This window comes from Cladophialophora yegresii (genome assembly GCF_000585515.1).
Source record: "Cladophialophora yegresii CBS 114405 chromosome Unknown aczIN-supercont1.2, whole genome shotgun sequence".
Classification (NCBI taxonomy): domain Eukaryota; kingdom Fungi; phylum Ascomycota; class Eurotiomycetes; order Chaetothyriales; family Herpotrichiellaceae; genus Cladophialophora; species Cladophialophora yegresii.
Window position 1 is genome coordinate 1731699 of NW_006913046.1, and position 21128 is coordinate 1752826.

At 53.6% G+C, this 21128-nt stretch overlaps 8 protein-coding genes across 8 annotated transcripts; 2 read left to right on the top strand and 6 right to left on the bottom strand.

Annotated features, from left to right (window-relative positions):
• Window positions 1-208: 208 nt before the first annotated feature.
• A1O7_02547 (large subunit ribosomal protein L31e) lies at window positions 209-939 on the bottom strand (the record flags this gene model as incomplete). Its single annotated transcript, XM_007756578.1, has 3 exons — window positions 209-421; window positions 572-646; window positions 823-939. 3 exons carry the CDS (start codon window positions 937-939, stop codon window positions 209-211), a joined length of 405 nt encoding a protein of 134 aa, XP_007754768.1.
• Window positions 940-1392: 453 nt separating this feature from the next.
• A1O7_02548 (nitrilase) lies at window positions 1393-2345 on the bottom strand (the record flags this gene model as incomplete). Its single annotated transcript, XM_007756579.1, has 2 exons — window positions 1393-2231; window positions 2291-2345. The coding sequence occupies 2 exons, from the start codon at window positions 2343-2345 to the stop codon at window positions 1393-1395; spliced, it is 894 nt and encodes a 297-aa protein (XP_007754769.1).
• An 820-nt stretch (window positions 2346-3165) lies between these two features.
• On the top strand, window positions 3166-4056 carry A1O7_02549 (uncharacterized protein; the record flags this gene model as incomplete). Its single annotated transcript, XM_007756580.1, has 2 exons — window positions 3166-3546; window positions 3595-4056. The coding sequence occupies 2 exons, from the start codon at window positions 3166-3168 to the stop codon at window positions 4054-4056; spliced, it is 843 nt and encodes a 280-aa protein (XP_007754770.1).
• A 2748-nt stretch (window positions 4057-6804) lies between these two features.
• Window positions 6805-8315, bottom strand: A1O7_02550 (uncharacterized protein; the record flags this gene model as incomplete). The annotated part of the gene is made up of 3 exons (XM_007756581.1): window positions 6805-7804; window positions 7858-8148; window positions 8209-8315. The coding sequence occupies 3 exons, from the start codon at window positions 8313-8315 to the stop codon at window positions 6805-6807; spliced, it is 1398 nt and encodes a 465-aa protein (XP_007754771.1).
• Window positions 8316-9572: 1257 nt separating this feature from the next.
• Window positions 9573-10840, bottom strand: A1O7_02551 (inorganic pyrophosphatase; the record flags this gene model as incomplete). Its single annotated transcript, XM_007756582.1, has 5 exons — window positions 9573-9723; window positions 9778-9861; window positions 9920-10263; window positions 10352-10474; window positions 10604-10840. The coding sequence occupies 5 exons, from the start codon at window positions 10838-10840 to the stop codon at window positions 9573-9575; spliced, it is 939 nt and encodes a 312-aa protein (XP_007754772.1).
• Window positions 10841-11386: 546 nt separating this feature from the next.
• A1O7_02552 (uncharacterized protein) lies at window positions 11387-12958 on the top strand (the record flags this gene model as incomplete). The annotated part of the gene is made up of 1 exon (XM_007756583.1): window positions 11387-12958. The coding sequence occupies one exon, from the start codon at window positions 11387-11389 to the stop codon at window positions 12956-12958; it is 1572 nt and encodes a 523-aa protein (XP_007754773.1).
• Window positions 12959-13746: 788 nt separating this feature from the next.
• Window positions 13747-15091, bottom strand: A1O7_02553 (uncharacterized protein; the record flags this gene model as incomplete). The annotated part of the gene is made up of 3 exons (XM_007756584.1): window positions 13747-14543; window positions 14603-14985; window positions 15039-15091. 3 exons carry the CDS (start codon window positions 15089-15091, stop codon window positions 13747-13749), a joined length of 1233 nt encoding a protein of 410 aa, XP_007754774.1.
• Window positions 15092-16738: 1647 nt separating this feature from the next.
• A1O7_02554 (uncharacterized protein) lies at window positions 16739-20662 on the bottom strand (the record flags this gene model as incomplete). The annotated part of the gene is made up of 1 exon (XM_007756585.1): window positions 16739-20662. One exon carries the CDS (start codon window positions 20660-20662, stop codon window positions 16739-16741), a length of 3924 nt encoding a protein of 1307 aa, XP_007754775.1.
• Window positions 20663-21128: the final 466 nt, after the last annotated feature.

Consider the following 21128-nt stretch of genomic DNA (forward strand, 5'->3'; position numbering starts at 1 on the left):
CAATGCCGACCACAGGCCACAAGCCGGAAGTGGTGGCATCGTGTACCCTTGCGGTCTACCGTCCGACAGCGTGGTGAGGCTCATCATATTGACATGGACCTTCTCCATCGAGCTTCTCTTGATGGTGGGTGGACATGCGAGTATGGCACCTCTGCATCTTGCAGACCTATCCGCACTCCCTGCTTTCTCTTTCAGCGAACAGCGTCGTCTATGATTCTTCAACGACAACGGTGTTCAACCCCTTGGCCTCCCGCTCCTTGACATTCACGGCCTGCACATACGAGTACAGCTTCTCCTTGGCGCCCTCCTCATCGTTTCGCTTTCTCGAGATGCGCACGCGCAGCCGGAAGGGCACGCCCTTGATGCCGGATTCCCAGACCTTTTTGTTCAGCTGGGGGTCGAGACGCACGTCGCTTGTGCCCTACACACAGACAGAAGTTAGAAGACTTGGACTGCAGTGGACGGGGCCGATAAAACCCAGCGGAATACGGCCAGAATGCAGCGTGGATCGTGGAACAGATAGGTCCAGTGGTTGCTTGTAGACAGGACGAAAGGGCGTATATGTACGTACCATTGCCAGGGTCGCGAATTTTCGAATCTCCTTGATAGCGCGGGGGGCTCGCTTCTTGAACGATACGCCGTGGACCTTTTATTCCGAATATCATCAGTCTTCCGTCCCAATGCTTGATTTACTCGAGGCGAAAGGGTGCACAAAGGCAAGCCATTCGGGTGGACTTCATGAAACTGATTTTTCTTCTTTGGGTTCCTCCTCTTCTTTGCTTTCTTGTGGACCTTTGTCCGTGATCAAGGTATGGAACGTACTCGTTTGTGGAGGTGGATGGTATACTCGCGGGCCACGACATCAGTGATGGCGGAGCGCGACTTCTTGGGCGTCTGGGTCGACTTCTTGGGTTGGGTTTTGGGGTTGTTTTTCACCATTGTGACGGTATTCTGCGACAGGAAGGTTAGAGACTCGTGGTATATAACCCAAACAGGGTTTCAACAAAAATTAGGGCGACCGTTAAACATACTGTTTGGAATGGCCGCTGAGGGAAGAGGAGGTCGACGACGTGCTGGGTTGGGTGTCTGTGAGAGTCTCGGCCCGTCAATTATTTTCTGGGATGTGGGAGCGCAGGATGCTCGGAAAGGGAATAGTTTGCCAAGATTTCTATGATCACGTGATCAGTTTTATCAAGAGCCAAAGAGCCGGACGGGCTCATCTCTCAAAACGAGAATGAACAGCGAGCGAAGGGATTTTGATGATCATTTGCAGGCTCTTGTTGGTATCTCCGCGAGTTGTGATGGAAAACCTCGGCCATAACTGAGCACGGGCGAAGCAGCATGGTATCATTTCCCGATTTCTCATTGACCCTGGTTGTTCCCTAACTCGCTTCACTCCTCATAGCGCACCTTGCCAGCACTCACATCAGGATACACATCAAAACGCCTCTGTGTATAGATGGGTATTCCTTTCCTCGTCTCCTCAATTTTCGCCCCATCAAGCTGAGCGTACACAATATCCTCATGCTCTTCGGCTTCAGCAAGCACCTCCGCTTTTGGATTGACAATCATCGAGTGTCCATAGGCATGATAAGTTGCCTCAGTATCCCTTGCCGGACTGCACATTGCAACGTAGATTTGATTGTCCATTGCTCTCGCCCGCGCCTGTAGGGTCCAGTGCATCGGACCTGTTGTCGTATTGAAAGCCCCAGGATAAACAAACATAAATGCACCCTTTCTTGCTGCGATCATGGCAAGCTCGGGAAATCGTACGTCGTAGCATATCGCCAGTCCAATCTTACCGTAATCCGGGATATCGATTATAGTCACCTTATTCCCCGGAGATAGTACGTCACTCTCCTTGAACTTGATCTTCCCAGGTATATCGATATCGAATAAGTGTGTCTTTCGATGGGTTGCCAGCAACTCCCCTGTTGGTGAGAAGACCAGCGAGGTATTGAAGTACTCCTTTGTATCCGGTACAAACTCAGGTATACTCCCACCGATCAGGTATGTCTTTGTCTCTGCTGCGACTTTCGATAGCATGTGCCATGAAGGCGACTTCTCTTCCGACGGCGGCGAAGGTAGCACGGTCTCGGCATACTTGGGGAAGTATTGACAGCCATATGGAGAATTGAAGCATTCGGGAAGAACAATCATCGAGGCGCCAGCTTTGGCAGCTTCAATGACTTTCGACCGAGCATGATGCAGATTCGCTGTCTTATCACCGCCTAGTAGGGTGTTAGTTTGATTTCGTGGCATTGCTCGAGTCAAAGTACTCACCACTTACCTGATGCAAGCTGCACGAGGGCAAGTTTGAAGGGCTTCTTTAGCAGGCTTGCCATGACTGTGGTCGCAAGTTCCTCGTCTATCTGGGATAGTATGTAGAGGTACAGTACACAAACGGGTGTTTGTATTCACCGTGGGCCTAGTCTCTCAGCACCAGATACAGTAGAGCTGATCTGGATCAATACAAGGGAGTCGATCAATCCGCAAGTATGGAGTAATTGGGTGGTAATCATAAAGCAAGACAGTTCGGAGATGCGCAACACAGCAGGTTGGCCGAGCGGTTTCCTCACTCCCACTTCCAGATCTTCCGTTCAGGCATTGTTCTCGTAGATGGCGTACTAGCAGGTCAGTGAAAGCAGCATCAGTAACAGTAGGCAAGAAGCAGTGGTCTGCCTAAGAGGAATGCAGGTCCCATCAAGAGACACTGACTGAATGGCCCTTGAAAGCTGGAGACGGATCTGGCTGGATGATGAAGTGTGAAGATGAAGATGTTCAATGACCAATTACTCTACTGAATATGCCTTCGCTACGACCGTCGACCTTGTTTGTGCTGCCAGACCTTGCGTGCGTCTTGTGCCTGCCCTTCCAGGACTCGCAGCTTGGGCGCGGGTAGGTGCCTTCCTTTGTCTCTGGTATTGTGTGTCAAAACAGATTGAAGTGAATCCGTCTCGTTTGCTCATCTTTACTCTCACCTTGTCTTGCAGATCTCTCTGCTTGCTTCCCATCTCTAACCTCTACCTGCTATTCGCACCAACATTGCTACAAGCCCGAAGCCATCCATCCTCAACATCTTGTGACCGCACATTCCTAGAGTGAGTGAGTCCCCTGTCACCTCAGCAGCTTTTCAGCACTGACTTCCGTCTAGCATCAGGAACCATGGCCGACGTCTCTTCTTCCATCGTCAAAGCTGAGGCCGCTCCTATGAATGGCGTTGCGAAGACCGCACCTGGCCCAGAGTCTGCCACTCCTCAGAAGACTGGCTATGTCAACGCCACAACCCCTCAGTCTAGCTCAACTGAGGTTGCTTCTCCTGAGACCCATGACAGTAACACCAATATAATCTCTGGACCAGCCAGCAAGCCGTCTCGCCCACCACCAGAGCTCGATGCTACCATGGAAGATCATGTCCGAGACATGATGAACAAGGTTCGCAGAGTTGCGAATGGCGGAGACAACCCGTTCAAGTCAGAAGAGGACATCCGAGAATTGACATTGCTCGCCAACAACCTTGTCAAGCTTATGAATGCCGCCTACATCGTAAGTGACTTTGGCTACAAGAACCTGCTGTTACTGATGGTTGAGCAGGCTACGGACACTATTGTTCGTGGTGTCGCCTACATACAAGGCGGAAGCCAAGCACATCCCAAGACCGCCATGAAATTCGCTAGACAAGATCGCCGTGCACATCTGGCTGCCGGGAAAGCTGCTGAACATGCTCTTGCTGGCACTCCAAGTCAAGCTCCGGCAGAGACTGGCGCCAAAGACACTACTCAAGCTGTGACGAACAGAAATGGGACAGAAGCGGCAGGTGACAGTGGCTCTAACAAGGAAAATGCTGCGTCCGGCACTGAAGTCCAACAACAGAATCCAAAAGCTCGTCAGAACAAGACCAGCAAGAAGAAGGGATACTGGAGCAATCGTCGCGCCCCCCGGGAAGCGCAAGGCAGTAATCCTTCCAAGATCCAAGAGAACAAGATCAAAGGTCAAGCCGGTTGCGTGGAGGATGCGAAGGACAGTGTTAGCAGCAAGGGTACAGCCAGGGAATGAAAGCCTAAAACATCCAGCTCGGACACCACTGTTCGGGAGACGGTTGTGGGTCAAGGTGTCGATATTCCTGTCACGGTCTGAACGGCTTCACAAGAATATGCTCTCCCATGGTGTCTGGATGGTCCGAAAAATGTCGAGATGATTGGAATTGACAGCTGGACGGCAGTTCACCAACAGATAGTGAAACATCATAGTAGCTGTATGGTCCAGGAGACGAGCTAGATTGAGAAGTGATCAAAGGCGGTGTCCATGGATGGTCCGACAGAAACGGACGCGTGAATTGACAAAAACTTCACCTCTCAGCCTTTGGGCACTCTTACTTTCACAACGATGTGAAGTCTTCCATGCAGTCCGAGGTCAACTTGAGAACGCACCAGCAAGCCGATTGACTTCTGAAAGGTGAAGGAATTCCTTCCAAATGCACCTAAACCGTGTCGACTAACATGTTGTAGGCTACATATTTGAGCGCCGCTGGATGCACCGTTCGAGGTCGCGTCGATGACTGGCTGTCTAACCATGCTTCAAGAAGTCAATCACGACACCCTCACACACATCCTATCCTTCCTCGATGCGCCCTCCACAGTCTGCTTGGCATTGACCTGTCACCAAAATTACGACTCCGTCCTCTCGATATGCCGTCGCTCAAAGCTCGAAGACATCTGTCCCAGAGATGTTGGCAAGCCACTGCCTAAAATCATCGATGTACAATCATGCAATGTTCTTGCCCTTGATACAGCAGGCGAATCCGCACCGACAAGCGAAACACCCGACCGCTGGATGATCAACAATTGTCAGAACGCAGAGATTCCTGATACAGTCCTTCATCACAACGGCTACCGCTCCGGCGAAAGGCCCATGATGGCCAAACATCTAGCTTATATTAGGCACGTGGAGTGGCAACACAAAATTGAGGGCAACGCGCAATCGTCACACCAAGCTCAACTGCCGGTTGTGCGCATTTATCCTCGGGCACAAATCTCGTTTGACACGCCATTGTCCAGGGCGTACCTCAGAACCACGTTTGATTTCACCCGGTGTTTCGAGGATGTTGCCCGCGAATTCATACTAATGCTGGATCTCTGGAATCAGCAATGTATTGAGAGCGTGGAGTTCATGGCGTTGAGGGAAAGACTGGGCGATAACTGGATTAAGACGAAGCCGACCTCGGTATTGGGACTGAAGCGGCGCGAGATGCGGCGCGAGCGGGCTTTGCGACGCTTCATCAAGCTCGCCTCCAACTTTCACACGCCAGGACCTGTACCCAGAAGGGCAGGCAAACTCCGACGAACTGTGCGAAAGGTATCTAGAGAGTTTGGGTATCACGGACATATCTACTCAGGATTGATTTGGATTGAAGAGCGAATCCGATCCGGTCTGCACCGGTAGCGTCCGCCATATGGATTTACTGGAGGATGTCCAGCGAGGCGGAACGGCCTGGAGGCAGACCCGATAATAAAGTCACAGCCACATCGCGCGGCGTAATGATATAGGGACGACTCCATGGTCCGATCTGGAGATTGTGTGTCAGGAGGCTGTTGTCCTCGGAACTGCTGTTGAAGACCAAATGCGATGGGCGACCGACTTTATGTACGAATGACCGTTGCAGCAACGAGCCATGTTTGTCCAGGGAAGGACGTTGCTTCACAAACAGGCCACGCACTCAGGTTACCCTCGAACAAACTGCCTTTTTAATAGCGATACCTCCTTGAGCTGTTCCTCACTTTGACTTCGTCTGCTTCACAGATGCGCCCGTCTTCGCAGCCATTCTGGTGACCCATCAACAGGATCGCAACTCTCACATCCCGAGTTTAGCAACCACGACTCGCTGCACGCGTCGAGATCATGTCGGATCCGGCACACACTGTCGAGGCAAGCGAGGGCGAGGAGGTCCATGGCGAGTCCTCTTCTCCTGTTCGATCCGCCGACACTGGTCCTCAACCTGAGTTCTCAGTATCAACTCGTGTGGCTGCACATCTTCAGAATCTGAGCACCGAACTCCTCCAGAACATAATCTCTCATATCCGCTACCTCCAGGACGCGCAGTCGTTCGCGTTATCCACACGTCGAAAGTACTTCACAGTTGTCTCACATTTCCACGTCGCCTGTCCGGCGCAGATTCCGCTCGAGCCACGACCTCACCTCTTCGGCTTGCCACCTGAGCTGCTCAACCGGATCGTGAGGGACCTTGATAGGGAATCAGCCCTCAATCTTGGGGCCACGAGCTACGTGGGTTATTTTGTCGTTGTGGCAGCGCGAGGGTCAAGGAAGTCGGTTTGGCCAATTACATCCTGCTGGGTATTAGTGCATAGGGCTGATGGACTGTCCGCACAGAGTACTGTTCGCAGAGACCGAGGGTTGTCAGGGTTTGACGTGGACTGAGGCCTCAATTGTCAGTGAAGGAGCGAGCTGTAGCTGTGACTGGATGAGGCGATTACGTGTCGCGCAGCACGAAAGTGAAAGGGGAAATTACGGCAAAGAAGGATGAAACGAATTGTGAAGTGGGGGGGAGACATACAAGCATGTGGCCCCAGCGTGAAAAGGTGCTTGAGTGACGGTTGAGGAAGTCAAAGCTCGAACGACTTGAGAGGAGCTGGTCATGGTGGAGGGAGACGAGCTGACGATACACGCTCAACCACGTAGCAACCAGAACAGACGAGCTGATGTCTGATGTCTGATATTGTGGTCCTGTCCGTGAAAGCAAGGATTGAATTATCAGATATTGTCCTGACTTCCTGTCTCCCAATTATTTTATGGATGGCATTTCCACACCGGAGCTGAGATGCTCTGCTTGTGGTCCACTCCCACCAATGACTCGCAGTGACCCTCTTGCGACAACACGGAGTGCTGATCCCTCCGCCACTGTCGGTACGCTTGCATTGCATTGCAGGGGAAGGCCAGCAGTTCGTGACTATTGTGCGCCTCGCGGCAGACTTCGCAGTCGATCGCCGCGACGGTTCGGAAGTACCGCGCCAGTCCGTCCAGCGAGTGTAGACGAATGCCAATGAACCATGCGGTGTCGAGCTCAGGGTACAGCATCGACAGGACGACCAGCGCGCTGTACATGTGTGCCAGGATGACGAGGACAAAGGGATTCGAAGCATGGATGTCCGTGAAGGATATGGCTTCCCGGTTGGTGAGTTCGCAGAAAGGATGGGCCAGCCAGAACGGGTCGTGCTTCTGGCCGGCTTGGTGCTTCGCGTGGGCCAGGCGGAGCATGTCCGCCAGACCCCGCGCCGTTGTGCAGAGCTCTTTGCGGGCCCTCGTGCATGTCGCGAGTCGGTTGAGCGCGGTCACGCCTTGGTCGAGTAGGAACTCGACCGCAGCTCCGACAGACTGGACGGTTACCATGGGACACGTGGTCTTCGGGTCGGCGGATGGCTCGCTCTTCACGACAGTGGTGGATTCCGTGGCGTGGTAGATGTGTTTGAGGACCGGCCAGTGCGAGGAAGTCTTGATCCATGCTGGTCCCATGGCCTTGATCACGGCTGCCGTGCCCTGCGTGACTCTCTGCCATTCAGCCGGGGTTTGCTGCTGATTCATCAGCGAGATGGATGCTCCAAGGACGGCGTCGGCGTTTTCTTTCGAGAACGAGGCGAGTGCGCGTCGTAAACCCTTGATCGCCAGCCCCTGGTAGTGTTGTGCATCCTCCATGACGCTGGCCAGTTTTGTCACCCTGCCGAGTCGATTGGCCGCCACGAGGATATGGGCGTACGCGACGTAGTCGATACTCGCTGCCATTTGGAGGCCTCTAGCCCACAGTCAATGGTGGTGTCAGGCGGGTGATTGAGGGTGTTTACGCACAGGTCATAGCCCATCCACCAGAGGCAGAAATGCCGACTGTTGTTCCGGTCCAGCACGTCCCCGAGCGAGGCGATGTAATAGAAGTATCGAAGGCCGCGGGCATCAAGGCCATGCCAGTCGAGCGATGACGGAACCATCAGTATAGGGAAAGGGGTCTCTCCCGTGTCCCTCCATGCTTGGCAAGAGCCGTCAATGTCGTCGAGCCATGCCATCGAGGTCGCGTGCTCTGAGAGTGCCTCTCCCGGGACGCTCGCGTAGATGCATTCCCGCCCACTGCGTGTGCACTTCTGGCTTCGTGGAGCGGTTAGTGTTTGAGCAGCGAGACTGGACAGTTTTTAAGCCTTTACTCACCACGCTGGCTTAGCCTGATCGCACCTGATTCTCCTGCCAACGCATGTCTTGCAGCCGTTCTTCGACTTGCCCTGGCTGCGTCGAAGGACCGTTGAAGGAGCAGCCATGCTTCCACAGGTCGCCGTGCACGTGTCAGTTTACCGTCGATGGTGCAATGCCGGAGAAGTCTCTTATGCCTTGAAGGAGCCTGCTTCGACTTTTGAGGCAAGCCACTCCGCCAGCCTTTTTAATGAGCTGCATCCTTCCACCTAACCATTTTGGTAGAAGGGTTCGAGTTCCTCAGATTCGTCCGATCCAGAGGCCTTCGAGACGAAAGTTGCCTCGATGGCACGCACGACGTCAAGCCCATCCAGCAGTGCGAGCTTGGCAGAAGCTTCAAGTTACTGTTCGTACACGGGGTATTGCATCTAGGTTTGTCGCCTTTACAAATGGTTTGAGGCTGAGGCTGATGCAGGGTGGCATTGGGACGAGCACAAGTACAGACGGAGTACGAAGGAGGAATCGCTGTCGCCTAGCGACCGCTATGCGCACGATCTGCCACTTACATATGAAATTGTGCATTCCTTCACCGACGCTTTGCTTCGTTTTGCTTCCCTTTACCTACCTAAGCAGCTGGGATCCTGTCGCCGTCCTCTCGCCATGGGTGCGCCAATGGATGCGCCAGTTCTTCCGTGGCTCAGACACCCAACAATGACTTTTCCGACCGTTGGCGTCCTGCATCGTGTCACTTTTAGCTGCTTGGCTCTGCAGCCCTAGATTCGCCTGTGTTCAAGCCCTCTTCCGCGGCCCCAGCAGATCTGGGGAAACCAAGGGTAGTGCAACCGCACGAGTGCCAGGGCGCAGGGCTTGTCATGAAATAGGCAAGAGCAAATCGACTGCGATTCGCCCTGTAATTTATGCTTTGACCTCTGCTGACTGTTAGAGTTGTCCGTTGCGAGGTGCAGGATCTTATGTAACATCCGTGCTCAAATCCTGCTGTGTGCCTGCTGTGTGTGCATATGCATATCTGTGCAGCTCAAATTCCAGGTCGCTTGCAAATCACCGGCTGTGCACTGAGAACGTCAAGGAACCAGCGAGCACGTAATACCTTCGCCCTGGTGCAGCATAAGAAAGTTCTGGCCCAAAACCATTTGCCGTGGTTGGCAATCCATTAATCTAGCCGGTGCAAGGCCTGACCTTGGACCAGGGAGCATTACATGCTCCATGCCTCCTTTGTCTGAGTTGTGAAGAGAGATAAGCGCATAGGATACTTTGCGTGTCTTCTCATCTGGGTATCCAAGCATCAAGACATTCAGGTAGCAAAGCTTTCCTTTTTCGTTTGAGCTGTTCCAGATGACTCCCCAGGCTTCATGTCCCTCCCACCCTCAGTCCTGCCCGGGATTGTCACGACTGGGTAGGAAGAACCATTCTTCGACATGCTTGGGCAAAGGTGCTGGTGGTAAGTCCTCCCCTTCAGGGAAGTGCAGCTTCCCAGGGTCGACTCTGAATGGCGAACTTTCAAGAGTTGTGTTGGTACTGGATAACTGCATCAGTGTCGATTCGAGCAAGCCATCAAGCTGCGATACATACCGATCGACGTCACCGGGCTCTGTGTTGCCCGTGATCAAACGCTCCCACGCTTCGGAACACTCGTGAATGATCCGCAGTGCAAATCTAAGGGTACGATACGCGTTAGTTGGGTGGGAGTCTCCGATTCGGAAGACCTACATACTCTCTGTTTCGATATTGCCCACCGAATGCGAACTCGTTCTGGCCGTGGCCGTCTGGAACCTTGTACAGCCGGAACCATTCCCGAGTTGCTGTCAGATAGCCCGGCATGAGTCGATCCACGTCGTCGATATCATGCAGTTCAGCCGCTCGCCGGTCTCGCACGTCGATGACAATCAATTTCCAGTCAGTCTCACCGCCGTCGATCAGGCCCAATATACCCAACACCTTCACTTGCTGGACTTCGCCAGTGTACGAAATGTGCTGGCTGATATCAACCGCATCGATCGGGTCGTCGTCGCCCCGGGCGTTCGTGTCCTTATCGACGTAGTGTGGGTCTTCCCAGGTCTTTTCGATTGAGAAGATGTGTCAAGGTCTGGCCAAATAAGAAGCAGCGGAAGGTGTTTCCGGCCCGGTGTCTATGCCGGCAACATACCTGAGGCAAGGCCCCGTAGTTCCATATATACCCGTGGTGTGGAAATCTGTTCTTGACATAGCGAGGAGGTCCTGTTTTTTCCCCGTCTTGATGGATGGGATTAATCACGTCGGATCGTGATATCTATTTATGCAAGCAAGACAGGTCAGTATCGGAAGGCAAGCACACCGACGCGTTGATTCCCCAATTCCTAGTCCAAGATCCAGTCTCGCTTTGACTTCAGAATGAAGACGGGAGTGTGGATGCCCTGACCTCGTACTTTGCATTCGTCCATCTAGGCACCTCGACTACCATGTTGAAGATCTGCTTCTCCATGTCCGCGTGCAAAGGGATGTCGTGGAACGGTGATATAGGAATTCCATCCTTTTTGAAAAACACCCGGAACTCGCTCGTTCGAGGGCTGCCATGTTTGTGTAACGTATATGTGCTGGAAGACGCCGACTCCGATGAGTGCTCGAGTGTCTTGGTCTTGCTGAGGAAAATCCCCATGGCTACGAGCCAAACTCTCGTACTCGTCACAGCAGCGCCTTAGGAGCGCCTTACACCCAACTGAGCGACTTTGGCACGCGCTTGCTTGTCGCGAATATGATGTCAGGTTGTACGCGTACATGAAACGCCGGCAAGCAAGGCCGACGTCATTTTGGTCTAGTCAACCCACTACTATGGTGTTTCCCCAAAGTCGTCTAACGAAAGACGCCGTATGGTCCCTCGTCGCTCTACACGGCCAACATAATGATGCACAGGAGATACTCTCTTACTCCTGGAACATAGCGCACACAGGTTAGCAACTTCCTGACAAGCGCAAGAAGATGTGCCGCCGCTCAATCAGAGAACGCACGTGAGGTTCTGCGCTATCAGCACCAACACCTACGACACCGTAGACCCAGGAAGGAAGCACTGCCGAGCACGTCAGCCTCGCCCACAAGGCTATGCACAACCTTGGCGCCCGGCTTACCACATACGGAGTACACACCTGGCCTCAGTCCTCCCTCACTGTTCGTTGCCCTCAGTTCACAGAACCCCAACACCGCCACCATGGTCGTCCTCGCGGCGTCGATAATCACAAGGGGTGGCAAGGCGTTACTATCTCGCTCGTTCAGAGAAATCCCCAAAACCCGCATAGAAGCCCTGCTCGCCTCGTTTCCAAAACTCGCCGACTCGTCCACCCAACACACGACGGTCGAACAAGAAAACGTCCGCTTCGTCTACCAACCGCTGGATGAACTCTACCTCGTCCTGATCACAAACAAGCAATCCAACATCCTGCAGGATATCGACAGTCTCCATCTCTTCGGCCAGGTGGTCACCTCCATCTGCAAGAAGACCGACGAACGGGAAATCCTTCGCAATGCCTTCGACTTACTCTCCGCCTTTGACGAGCTCGTCACCATGGGCTACAGGGAGAACTTGACTCTCAGCCAAATTAAGACATTCCTAGAAGGGGAGTCCCACGAGGAGAGAATCCAAGAGATCATCGCACGGAACAAAGAGTTAGAAGCCTCCGAGGAGCGCAAGCGTAAAGCCAAACAGCTCGAGGTGCAGCGCAAAGAAGCCGCCCGCTCTGCTGCATACGGACGGGGCGTCGCTCCGCGCATGCCCAGCCAACCTACATACACACCTCCAGTACAGCCGCAAACGTCGTCGTACGACACGTACGAGGCCGAAAAGAACAAGCTCGCCAACAAATTCACGTCCCGCTCCACCAAGGGCATGCAGCTGGGCAAGAAATCCAAGACGTCGAACGCCTTCGCGCAGGTGCAGCAGGAGATTGGCGCTGAGGAGCCGCCTGCTGCGGCAGAGACCACGCTGCCCGTCCGCACTGCCCCCGCAGCAAGCACGCACGACACGACCTTCTCGTCCTCAGCCGCAACTCCGATCTTAATATCCATCACCGAGACCTTATCAGCGAAGCTCACCCGCGAAGGCGCCCTGAAGTCCATGGAAGTCAAGGGCGATCTGCAGCTTCGGATCACCGACCCCTCCCTCACCAAGCTTGCTCTGTCAGTGCAAGCAGTCGAGGGTCCCTTGAAAGCACAATTCCGGACTCATCCAAACGTAGACAAAGCCCTGTTCACGTCCCAGAAGCTCATCCAGCTAAAGGACACGTCCAAGAGATTCCCGGCCAATAACAGCATTGGTGTCCTCCGCTGGCGGGTCACAGCACCCGCAGACCATCCTACCGACATTCTCCCCGTGACATTTACGGCATGGGTAAACAAGGGCTCCGACGGCATGTACACCATCACCATCGAATACGAGTTGACAAACCCTACGGGCACGACCTTGCGAGACGTGTCCATCACGATCCCCTACGTCTCCTCGGAACCTTCGGTCTCGTCCTTCGACGCCATCTACCAAGTCACGGGCGACAGTCTGGAATGGAACATCGGGGTGATTGACGCGGACAATCCGAGCGGTAGCTTCGAGTTCGAAGCCCAGGCCGAGGATGACGGCGAGTTCTTCCCCATGACTGTTGGCTTCGAGATGAGCGGCACGTTCGTGGACGTGGACGTGAGGGAGGTCAGAATGCTCGAGGGGAGCATGGAGGAAGGAGTTGACTTTGAGAAGGTCGTCAAGGCGAGTGCCGAGGGTTTCGCCATTGAGTGAGGGCGGAGGTGAGATTACGATTATGATCACGATCGCCTAAGACGTACATGGCCATGTCCATGTATGACGATCGATGGGGATGGCATGGGTTTTTTGGCTCTCCCAGTTCTAGAGCGATGTTGGCGGTGGTTCGTGTGTCTCCGTTGGTGGGTTAGGCTACGCTACGCTACGCAAGGCACGGTGCGGCTGTATAACGTAGGAGTGCCTTCTTGATGGAATCAAAAGTCAAGTCGCACGCGTGGATGGCATAAAACGATATGATGAGAAGCCTTGAATGCTAGACTGACGGATCTCTATCTTCGAGACCCGCCATTATCATTACCCGGTACCTCTTACCGCGCCTAAGCTATGATATATGAACGCTAATTATGCCATTCGTGCTATGATGTGGTGGGGACGGATTCAGCCGCCACTTGAGCTTCCACTCTTGCATGCATCATTGCATGCATGTCAGCCTTGCCCATTCTTTTTCATCCAGTCTGCGAATATACTGATTACTACACATGAAGGATCCATTCATTGAAATGCTCAACACGCTCCTTCGTCCATCCATTACGCCTGCATGCCTTTGCGCCCGGGGGTATCGAAATCGAAGGAAGCGCAACGTGACGACCCGACAGTATGCAGGTGAAGGGTGCCATGCAGGGGAACGAGAGTCTTGAATTGAAAAATCAGCTGTCGTGATGGGCGGGAGTTCCACCATTGTTAGTGAGCCTGTGGCGACAGGAAGAAAGCCGGATTCTGACGAACTCCTCCCGTCATCGGACGAGCCATTGACTGAATTGAAGTCAGCCCATGCTAGGCCAGACACCGGCGTCGATGAGCCTGAAAAGATCCCACTCGGCCGTGGCCTCGGTCTTGAAGTTCCAGAAGAACCACCCCTGGATCTGGTTCTCAAAGACATCCAGCTGTGCGGCAATGTAGTTTCTTGTCGTTGTCTTGTTGTACTCGCTCCACTGGTCAATGAAGTTGATGGTGTCGCACGACCCGACGAACGCGGAGCCGGAGTAGCTGCCGTCCGCGTTGCGGGTCGAATAGGTGCCGTCATACCGCGCGCCGACGCCATAGCCATTGAGGGCTGGCGCGCAGTCGGTCATGGCCGCGGTCCATTCGCCGCAAATGACGAATTTGTCTTGTCCTTGGGCCCAAGAGTCGGCGCTGGTGTAGACGTAGTTGACATGTTCTTCCGGAGTCAGTGCCACATTTTCGTTAGTGAACACTTGGTACTCGTGGTGGTCGACGATGGCGCCGGAAGTTCCCTGGCCAGTGAGGAAGCCGTTCCATGACGACGGATCGGTGAAGCCGTCCTGGATGATGACTGGCGTCTGACCTTTGCTGCGGACAGTCTCGAAGCCTGCTTGGTAGTACCCCTGAGTTGCGCCTCGCCCACCAGGTAGAGCACTCATCCTGGGTTCATTCAGCAGCTCGATACCGGAGATCACGTCTGCGTAGTCCGAGCTGCCGTACTTGTCGGCTAGCTGGCCTATGACGTCGAGCGTAGCTTGGACGGAATTACCAGACGTCCAGCCTGGCGATGAGGTCAATTGGCCCGAGTTGTCCTGTCCATTCTGTGAAAGCGGTGCGCCTGTCCAAGAACGAAAGTCAGCCCTCGATCGGTGCGCACTTGGCGACAATTTGACTCACCGTGCAGGTCAATCCAGACCTTGAGTCCCGTCTGACGAGCCCAATCAATGGCCTTGTCGAGATAATCTGCCGCGCCTTGGATGTATGGATCGCCTCTATACTTCTCAAAGGCCCAGTAGCCTATAGGGATCCGGACCGAGTTGAAGCCGTGGTCGGCGATCTTCTGGAAGTCGGCCAGGGACACCCAGCTGTCCCAGTGGTTGCGAAGGATGTCTCCCGCATTGGGTATCCGTTGGGTCAAGGTGTACTCGTCGATCACTGAACCGCCGAATTGATGGAAGATGGACGGCGTTATCCATGGTTCTAACACGAGCCAGCCCCCGATGTTGGCGCCTCTTACCGGCGTCGATCCATACGGGAACTGACGCCTTGCCAACGGAACACTGATCGCAGATGTCAGTACCCGAAGCCCATGCGTTGGAGACTGGTCGCTTACCTGCTTACAGCGGTAGCTGAGAGAGCGACGAGGAAAGCCTTGACAGCCAGCATGATGCTATACGAAGTGGGTGAAGACGACAGGATGAACAGGAGCTCACGGGCTCCGGTATAAATAACTGAAGCTTCTCTAGCCGGGACAAAGGGACCAAATCTGGAGGTCAAACAGCGGCTTCCCGCGTGTAACCTTTCCTCCCTGGACCCGGAGGATATGCAAGTAGAGCAAACGTTCAATGACGAGGTTGCTGTTGACTTGGTTGGTTCAGAGCAGCAGTACCTTAGGGAAGGTGAGGGGAAAGCTGCTTAGGGATGTCACGCTGTGGTGTCATGTGGTATAGAGAAAACCCCGGCTAGGAGAAGCTGGCCATGTCGTCCTTCGGGATCATTGCGATGAATGTAGTTTTTATGGGTACGAGCACCGAGCATGACGGTGGCCATGCCGCCGATCGAAGGGATGCGCATTCGATGGGTAACTTTCTTTGACGTGACTAAAGGGAGCTTGTCAGCTTGGTCTGTGTTGCGAAGCTGTGGATAGAATGCTGGAGCTCGCAGGTTCACCGGCTGGATTGGGTGGTCGTCTATTCAAGCTGCGGGCAGGTGGTGGAGGAGCATGTGTGGGCCAGCTGGGAGCTGGTGATGGACACGAAGGGCCACTCATTTCAAGCTCGGTGCTCCAACACATACTACGATTGGACGACTGGTACGTGATGCAACCTGTGGGAAATGTTTGTGGAGAAGGACTGAAGGGAGGAAGGGAGGAGACGAGGCCGACGAAGGTTCATCCGAGACCCGTGACCATTGACCGCTCAGAGACTGCTGCAGCAACGACGAAGAGGACAGCGAGCAGACTCGCAAGTGGGCGGAGCCAGGAAGGTTAGCTATCATTTGAAGTAATCGACGCTGAAGATCAGCACGAACTGGGAAGCAAAGGCGGAGGGGATGCCCAATGTGAGCTGTATCTGTTCACTTGTTGTTCACATGTTCCTCAGGTGCGTCATCGCTGCCCGGTCACAGCCAACCATCACCGCGAAATTCAATTCATCCTACGTGTAGAGAACCCGCGAACCCGCGGTTCCGTGTCGGGTGACCCTAACACTGCTGCCACTCGTACGACACGCTTCGAAGCATTTGCATTCTTTTGCTTAAACAACTCAAGCCGAGGTCGGACAGACGGATCCAGGCGAAGAATTCGAGTACAGCTCCACTGCGTACATCGAGGCTCTAGTTGACAGTGGCAGATGCTTCAGCTGCTGTTGCTCGGAGCAATGAATATCTCGCTTACCCACACAGTGTGGTGAACCTCCACTCGGTCCCCTGGTGCCTGGGCGATGGTCCCTTGCAGAGCCAGCCCTGGCGCCGTCGCCCAGCCAATGTCACGCCCCGGCCGCCACTGTGGCTTCCAGCCCGACACTCTAAATCCACGTGCTGGCACGCCTGAATAGCTGACAACTTGCTGTTGGTCTCTCGCAACGTGTCATGCTCTCATTTGAACCCAACAACTCAGCTATGCACAAGGCTTGGAGCACTCGGTATTCGTTGTACAATAGGCACAGCACAGCCACGCCAGCTGTTTCAGGTACCAGATACTAATGGATTCTCTGAGGCGGCGAACGAAGTCTTCTCGAAAGTTGTCATACCTCGAAGGCATGAGGAGCAATCCGCACGTACGGTGTACGTGGGTGCCTAAATATTGAATAACGCTTACAAGACTTCTGCGATGCTCTGTCGCTCAATGACCGAGTTCTGCGCCGCATCTCTCGACACCCGATAATAATTGCCTGTGAATTTGGAACATTCCATCTGCCGCAAGAAGTCTTCGTCATGGGTGATCACAATCAGCTGGAAGTTCTTCTGTTGTTGTCGGTATTCAATGATCTCCTTCAGCGACTGCGCCAAACTTTCGATGTTCTCGCGATCAAGGTTGGTGGTCGGCTCGTCCAGCGCAATCAATCCACAACTGGAGCTGAAACACTCCGCCAATGCCAATCGAATAATGATGCTGGCCAGGACCTTCTGGCCGGCGCTGCAGCGACCTCGCATGTCCATTTCCGCCCCCCGCTTGACCATGACGACACGGTAGTTGTAAGACCGATTGCTTCGCGCCTGCTCGTTCTCCGCTTTGATCATGATCGTGTCGACATCCGTCCCCCGATACGTCTTGCGCCAGAGCTCCTCGATGATGGCATTGATCTCGTCCATCTTGAGGCCATGGTATTTCATGATCGCCTTGTCCAAGGCTCCTCCATACCGTCCCAGGTCCTCCACGGCCGCCTTGGTTGTCTCGACCTTGATGTGTGCTTCTTTGTACCGCTGCGGTGCGTCTCTCTGGTTTTGATTATACTCGACTAAGATTCCCTTGAGCTGGACGTCCATTGTCTTCATCGAGCCCATCACCCCTGCCTGCTGCGCAGTGAGTTTGTTGTACTCCATGCTATATTTCTGCGACTCCTGTTGGAATCGATCACGATCGACCTCGGCGTTGTGACTCTCGAGCTCTTCAATCTCCGCCTGAAGACGAGCAAGAGCTCGCGTCTCTTGCCGATGCCGAAGATTGTCAGAGTAGCGTCTGCGGGTAGTCTCTCCGTCCTTGATTCGGTCGTTAATCTTGTTGATCTCGCTTGTGAGTCGTTTCTGCTCGGTCTGAAGACTATCAAACTCACCCTCCAGATCCTTCAGTTCTCGATCGACCCGTGCCAGCTGATTCGGACAGTCACGATCAAGGTAGGATTGGATCTGGTCGTTGAGAATGTCAAGGTTGTTGATGCTGTCGCTTAGTCGGGACAGCTCTTCTGATAATTCTCGTTCCTGGGTGGCGGCACGCCGGTCAATGTCGTCGTACTTGGCCTGAGCCGTCGAGATCTGAGGGTCTAATTCCTCTATCTCCTTGGTGAGAGCTTCCATGATATCTTTCTGCTTTTCGTTCATAGCACGGAATTCTTTCACCCGGGCAGCCAGAGAAGCCTTCTTCTCGAGTTGGAACCCAATGTTGTCCAGCTTGCTCTTGAGATCGCGTAATTCGAGCTCCATGCTGGAGATGTTTGTTCGAGATTGTTCTTGCTCGTTTCTCAACCAATCGATGACGTTTTGCGTGCCTCGAATATTTTGAGCAGTGGTATTGAGTTCTTCTTGGATCTCTTCCAAGGTTCGCCCGGCCATTGGCTGGCTCTTTTTGGCAGTAAGCTCCTCGACCTGGCGATCTAGATTGCCGAGTTCCCCATTGCATTGACCGATGGAAGCGACCGTCTGGCTTATTGACTCAAGATCTCGCTTGACTCGCTGGCTCTGTAGGACTGCCTTGTCATGATACTCCAGCTTCGAGAGCAAAGACTGTCGCTCTGAATCGAGGTCCTGCAGTTCTTTCTCGGCTGCCGGGATTTCAGATTCAACAAGCTTCCTCCAGGTGTCACGGACTACCGCCAGATCAAGCACCCGCTTGTACTCGGCTTCGGCTGCAGAGGGATCGAACTGCATGGCCTTCTGTTCCGTATCCGAGATGTAGTTTCGGATGCGTTGTTGAAATTTGGCCAAGGCTTCGCTGTTAGGCGCAAAAGCCCGCATGCACGTCCTGCAAGCTGGCTTGTGCTCATGACCTGCTGCCACCAAGACACTCTGGAAATAGTCGTGAAGTCCACTGTATCCAGAACTGTCGATTCTGGCTTCATCCACACTTTTCTGGGCCTGTTCGAGTGCCTCGTCGTATGCTTCGGGACCTTGTTCGACCACAGCGCGGATTTGGCTATCACACTTGCTCGCTTCAGCCTTCTTGCGGGAGAGATCTTTACGGACAGTATTCTGCTTGAACTGCAGCTGTTCCAGATCCCGGCTTATCCCGTCTCTCTTGCGCTCCGCAACTTGAGCCTCATTTGCCGCACCTCTCAGAACCTCCCGATGGACCTCTTCGACTGTGTGAGCATCCCATTGTTGATCACTACCAAGAAGGGTGGAAATGTTATCCCGGTGAGCAGCCATCAGAGTTTCCAGGCGCTTCTGTCGCTCTTTCAACTCTTGCTTGAGATGTGACAATCTTGCCAATTCCGCTGCCTTCTTTGTCGACTGGACCAACTCGGCGCTCAACCTCGAGCTGACTTCCTCAGATTGTCGGAGCTCTGCGTGTGCCTTCTGAAGCTTGTCGTCCCAGGCAGCCGCTTCTGCAGCCTCACGAGCCCTCTGGAGCTCCTTAGCGAGGTCCTCGAACCTTGACTCGGCCACAGCTTTGCTCCCCTCGTCGAAAGCAATCTGGTCGACTTTGCGCTGGAACTCTCCAGCTTCTTGGTCGTTCGAGTCCATCTGCTTCCTTGCGCTAGCTCTCTGGTCCCGGAGTGCAGACTTGCGCTCAATCAACTTATTCACGTGCGATTGAGCCTCTCGTCGCTGTGCGGTATGTTTATGTTTCTCGCGATCAAGGGTATCCTTCTGCTGCCTCGAGATCTTTCTGATCTTGAGCAAGAAATCGTCCACTTGACTTTCATCGTCAAGATACTCGTACTCACGGATTTGATGTTTCGCAGCGACTTCTCTGACCATTTCTTTCCGTCGTGCGAGTTGTCTCTCGTGTGCGTCCTGTTCTTCTTCATATTTGCCCTTTAGTCTCACTTTCCCCTCCCGTTGTTTGCTGAGGGCTTTCAACTGATCTTCTCGCTCAAGGTAATCCCCCTTCTTCTTACGCACCTCGTCCTGTAGTTCTTCCTGTCGAGCATCGAACTGTTCTAGAGTGGTTTCTAGCCACTCATCAGTCTCACCGACCTCTTCCAGATGCCTCTCAAGGTCGTTAATGGTAGACTGTTTGCCTCGAGCCTCGATGCGTTTCCCTTCAAGCGCCCCGAGAATCTTTGCGTAGTCCTCCCCCTTCCTCCATGTCTCGTCCGCCATCTTTCGAGCATGCGAAATGCGTCTCTCCAAATCCTCACTCTCTTTTCGCAGGCCATCAATGTCTCCTGCGAGCTTGTCCTTTTGCTTTTTGGTTTCGATTGCTCTGTCTTTGTCGCTCTTGGCCCGGGCCTCCAGGAGCTTGTACTTGTCCAGTTCAATCTTTTGCTTCTTCTGGATATCTTTTATATTGGCAATAGCCTTTGTGTATTTCTGTGCCTCGAAGATCTCATCGAACTTCTTCTTCAGAGTGCCTGGCTCACTGAGGGGCCAGAAGCTTTCGTCTTGATGGCAGAAGATGACGTTGTCAATAACCGCAGTGGACACACCGAGGTACTGCGGAAGGATGACGTCCAGGTTGGCCACCCGGGAAGACATGGAAGTCTTTTCACCCCGCCTACTCACAGAGAGCGTCGCTTCCAAGGTTTGAAATTCACGCCTGGATTTTCCCACTTTCAGCTCCAATCGTCGAGTGACAGTTATAACAGAGCCATCGGCCGACTTGAAGGAGGCTGCTACCGCCGCCTTGACCGCAGTTTCGCTGTTCAGCTTAGGGTCATGCACAAAGGCGCCGCCTTTGGTATTTGGAGGTTGCATTCCAGTAAAGGCATATTTGAGGCATTCGATGATGGTCGTTTTGCCGGAGCCATTCTGACCGACGATGAGAGTCAATGGAGTCTCAAATCTGATGTACTGCCCGGCGCCATTGTTGTCAAAGGAGCGGATACCTTGTACCTTCAGTTGATGCAGTCGTGACATCTTGGCCGAAGAGGAAAGCAGCTGCTCAGCTTTTGATGGAGACGCCAGAAGCGGTCATCGGGAAGGGGAGCTTAAGGAGACGTGGAAGAGATTATCAAAGACTATGCAGTGCAGTGGCAGTGCGTGCCGGTCCGAATGTCAACTTCCTTGTCCAAGTCAAATACAAAGCAGTCAGTATACTGTGACCATCTGTGGTTTGGTCGTCACCTCATATCAAGATGAAGGAACGCGTGGAGTAAAGTCGGCACGTGAGGCGTGGCTGCCTGCGTCATTTGAATTTAGCGCGCCGGCGCGTCTGTTACTCGACAGCTATTGTTCCACCGTATATTCAGCGGCTGTGCGCAATAGCCTCACCGTAAGGCTTCAATCACGTGTCAATCGAGAGATCAGTTGTCATCGCGAGATCTTGATCCCGTCGTCCATCGCAACTATCAGACTTTCGATCGAGTCATCGCCGTCGTATCAG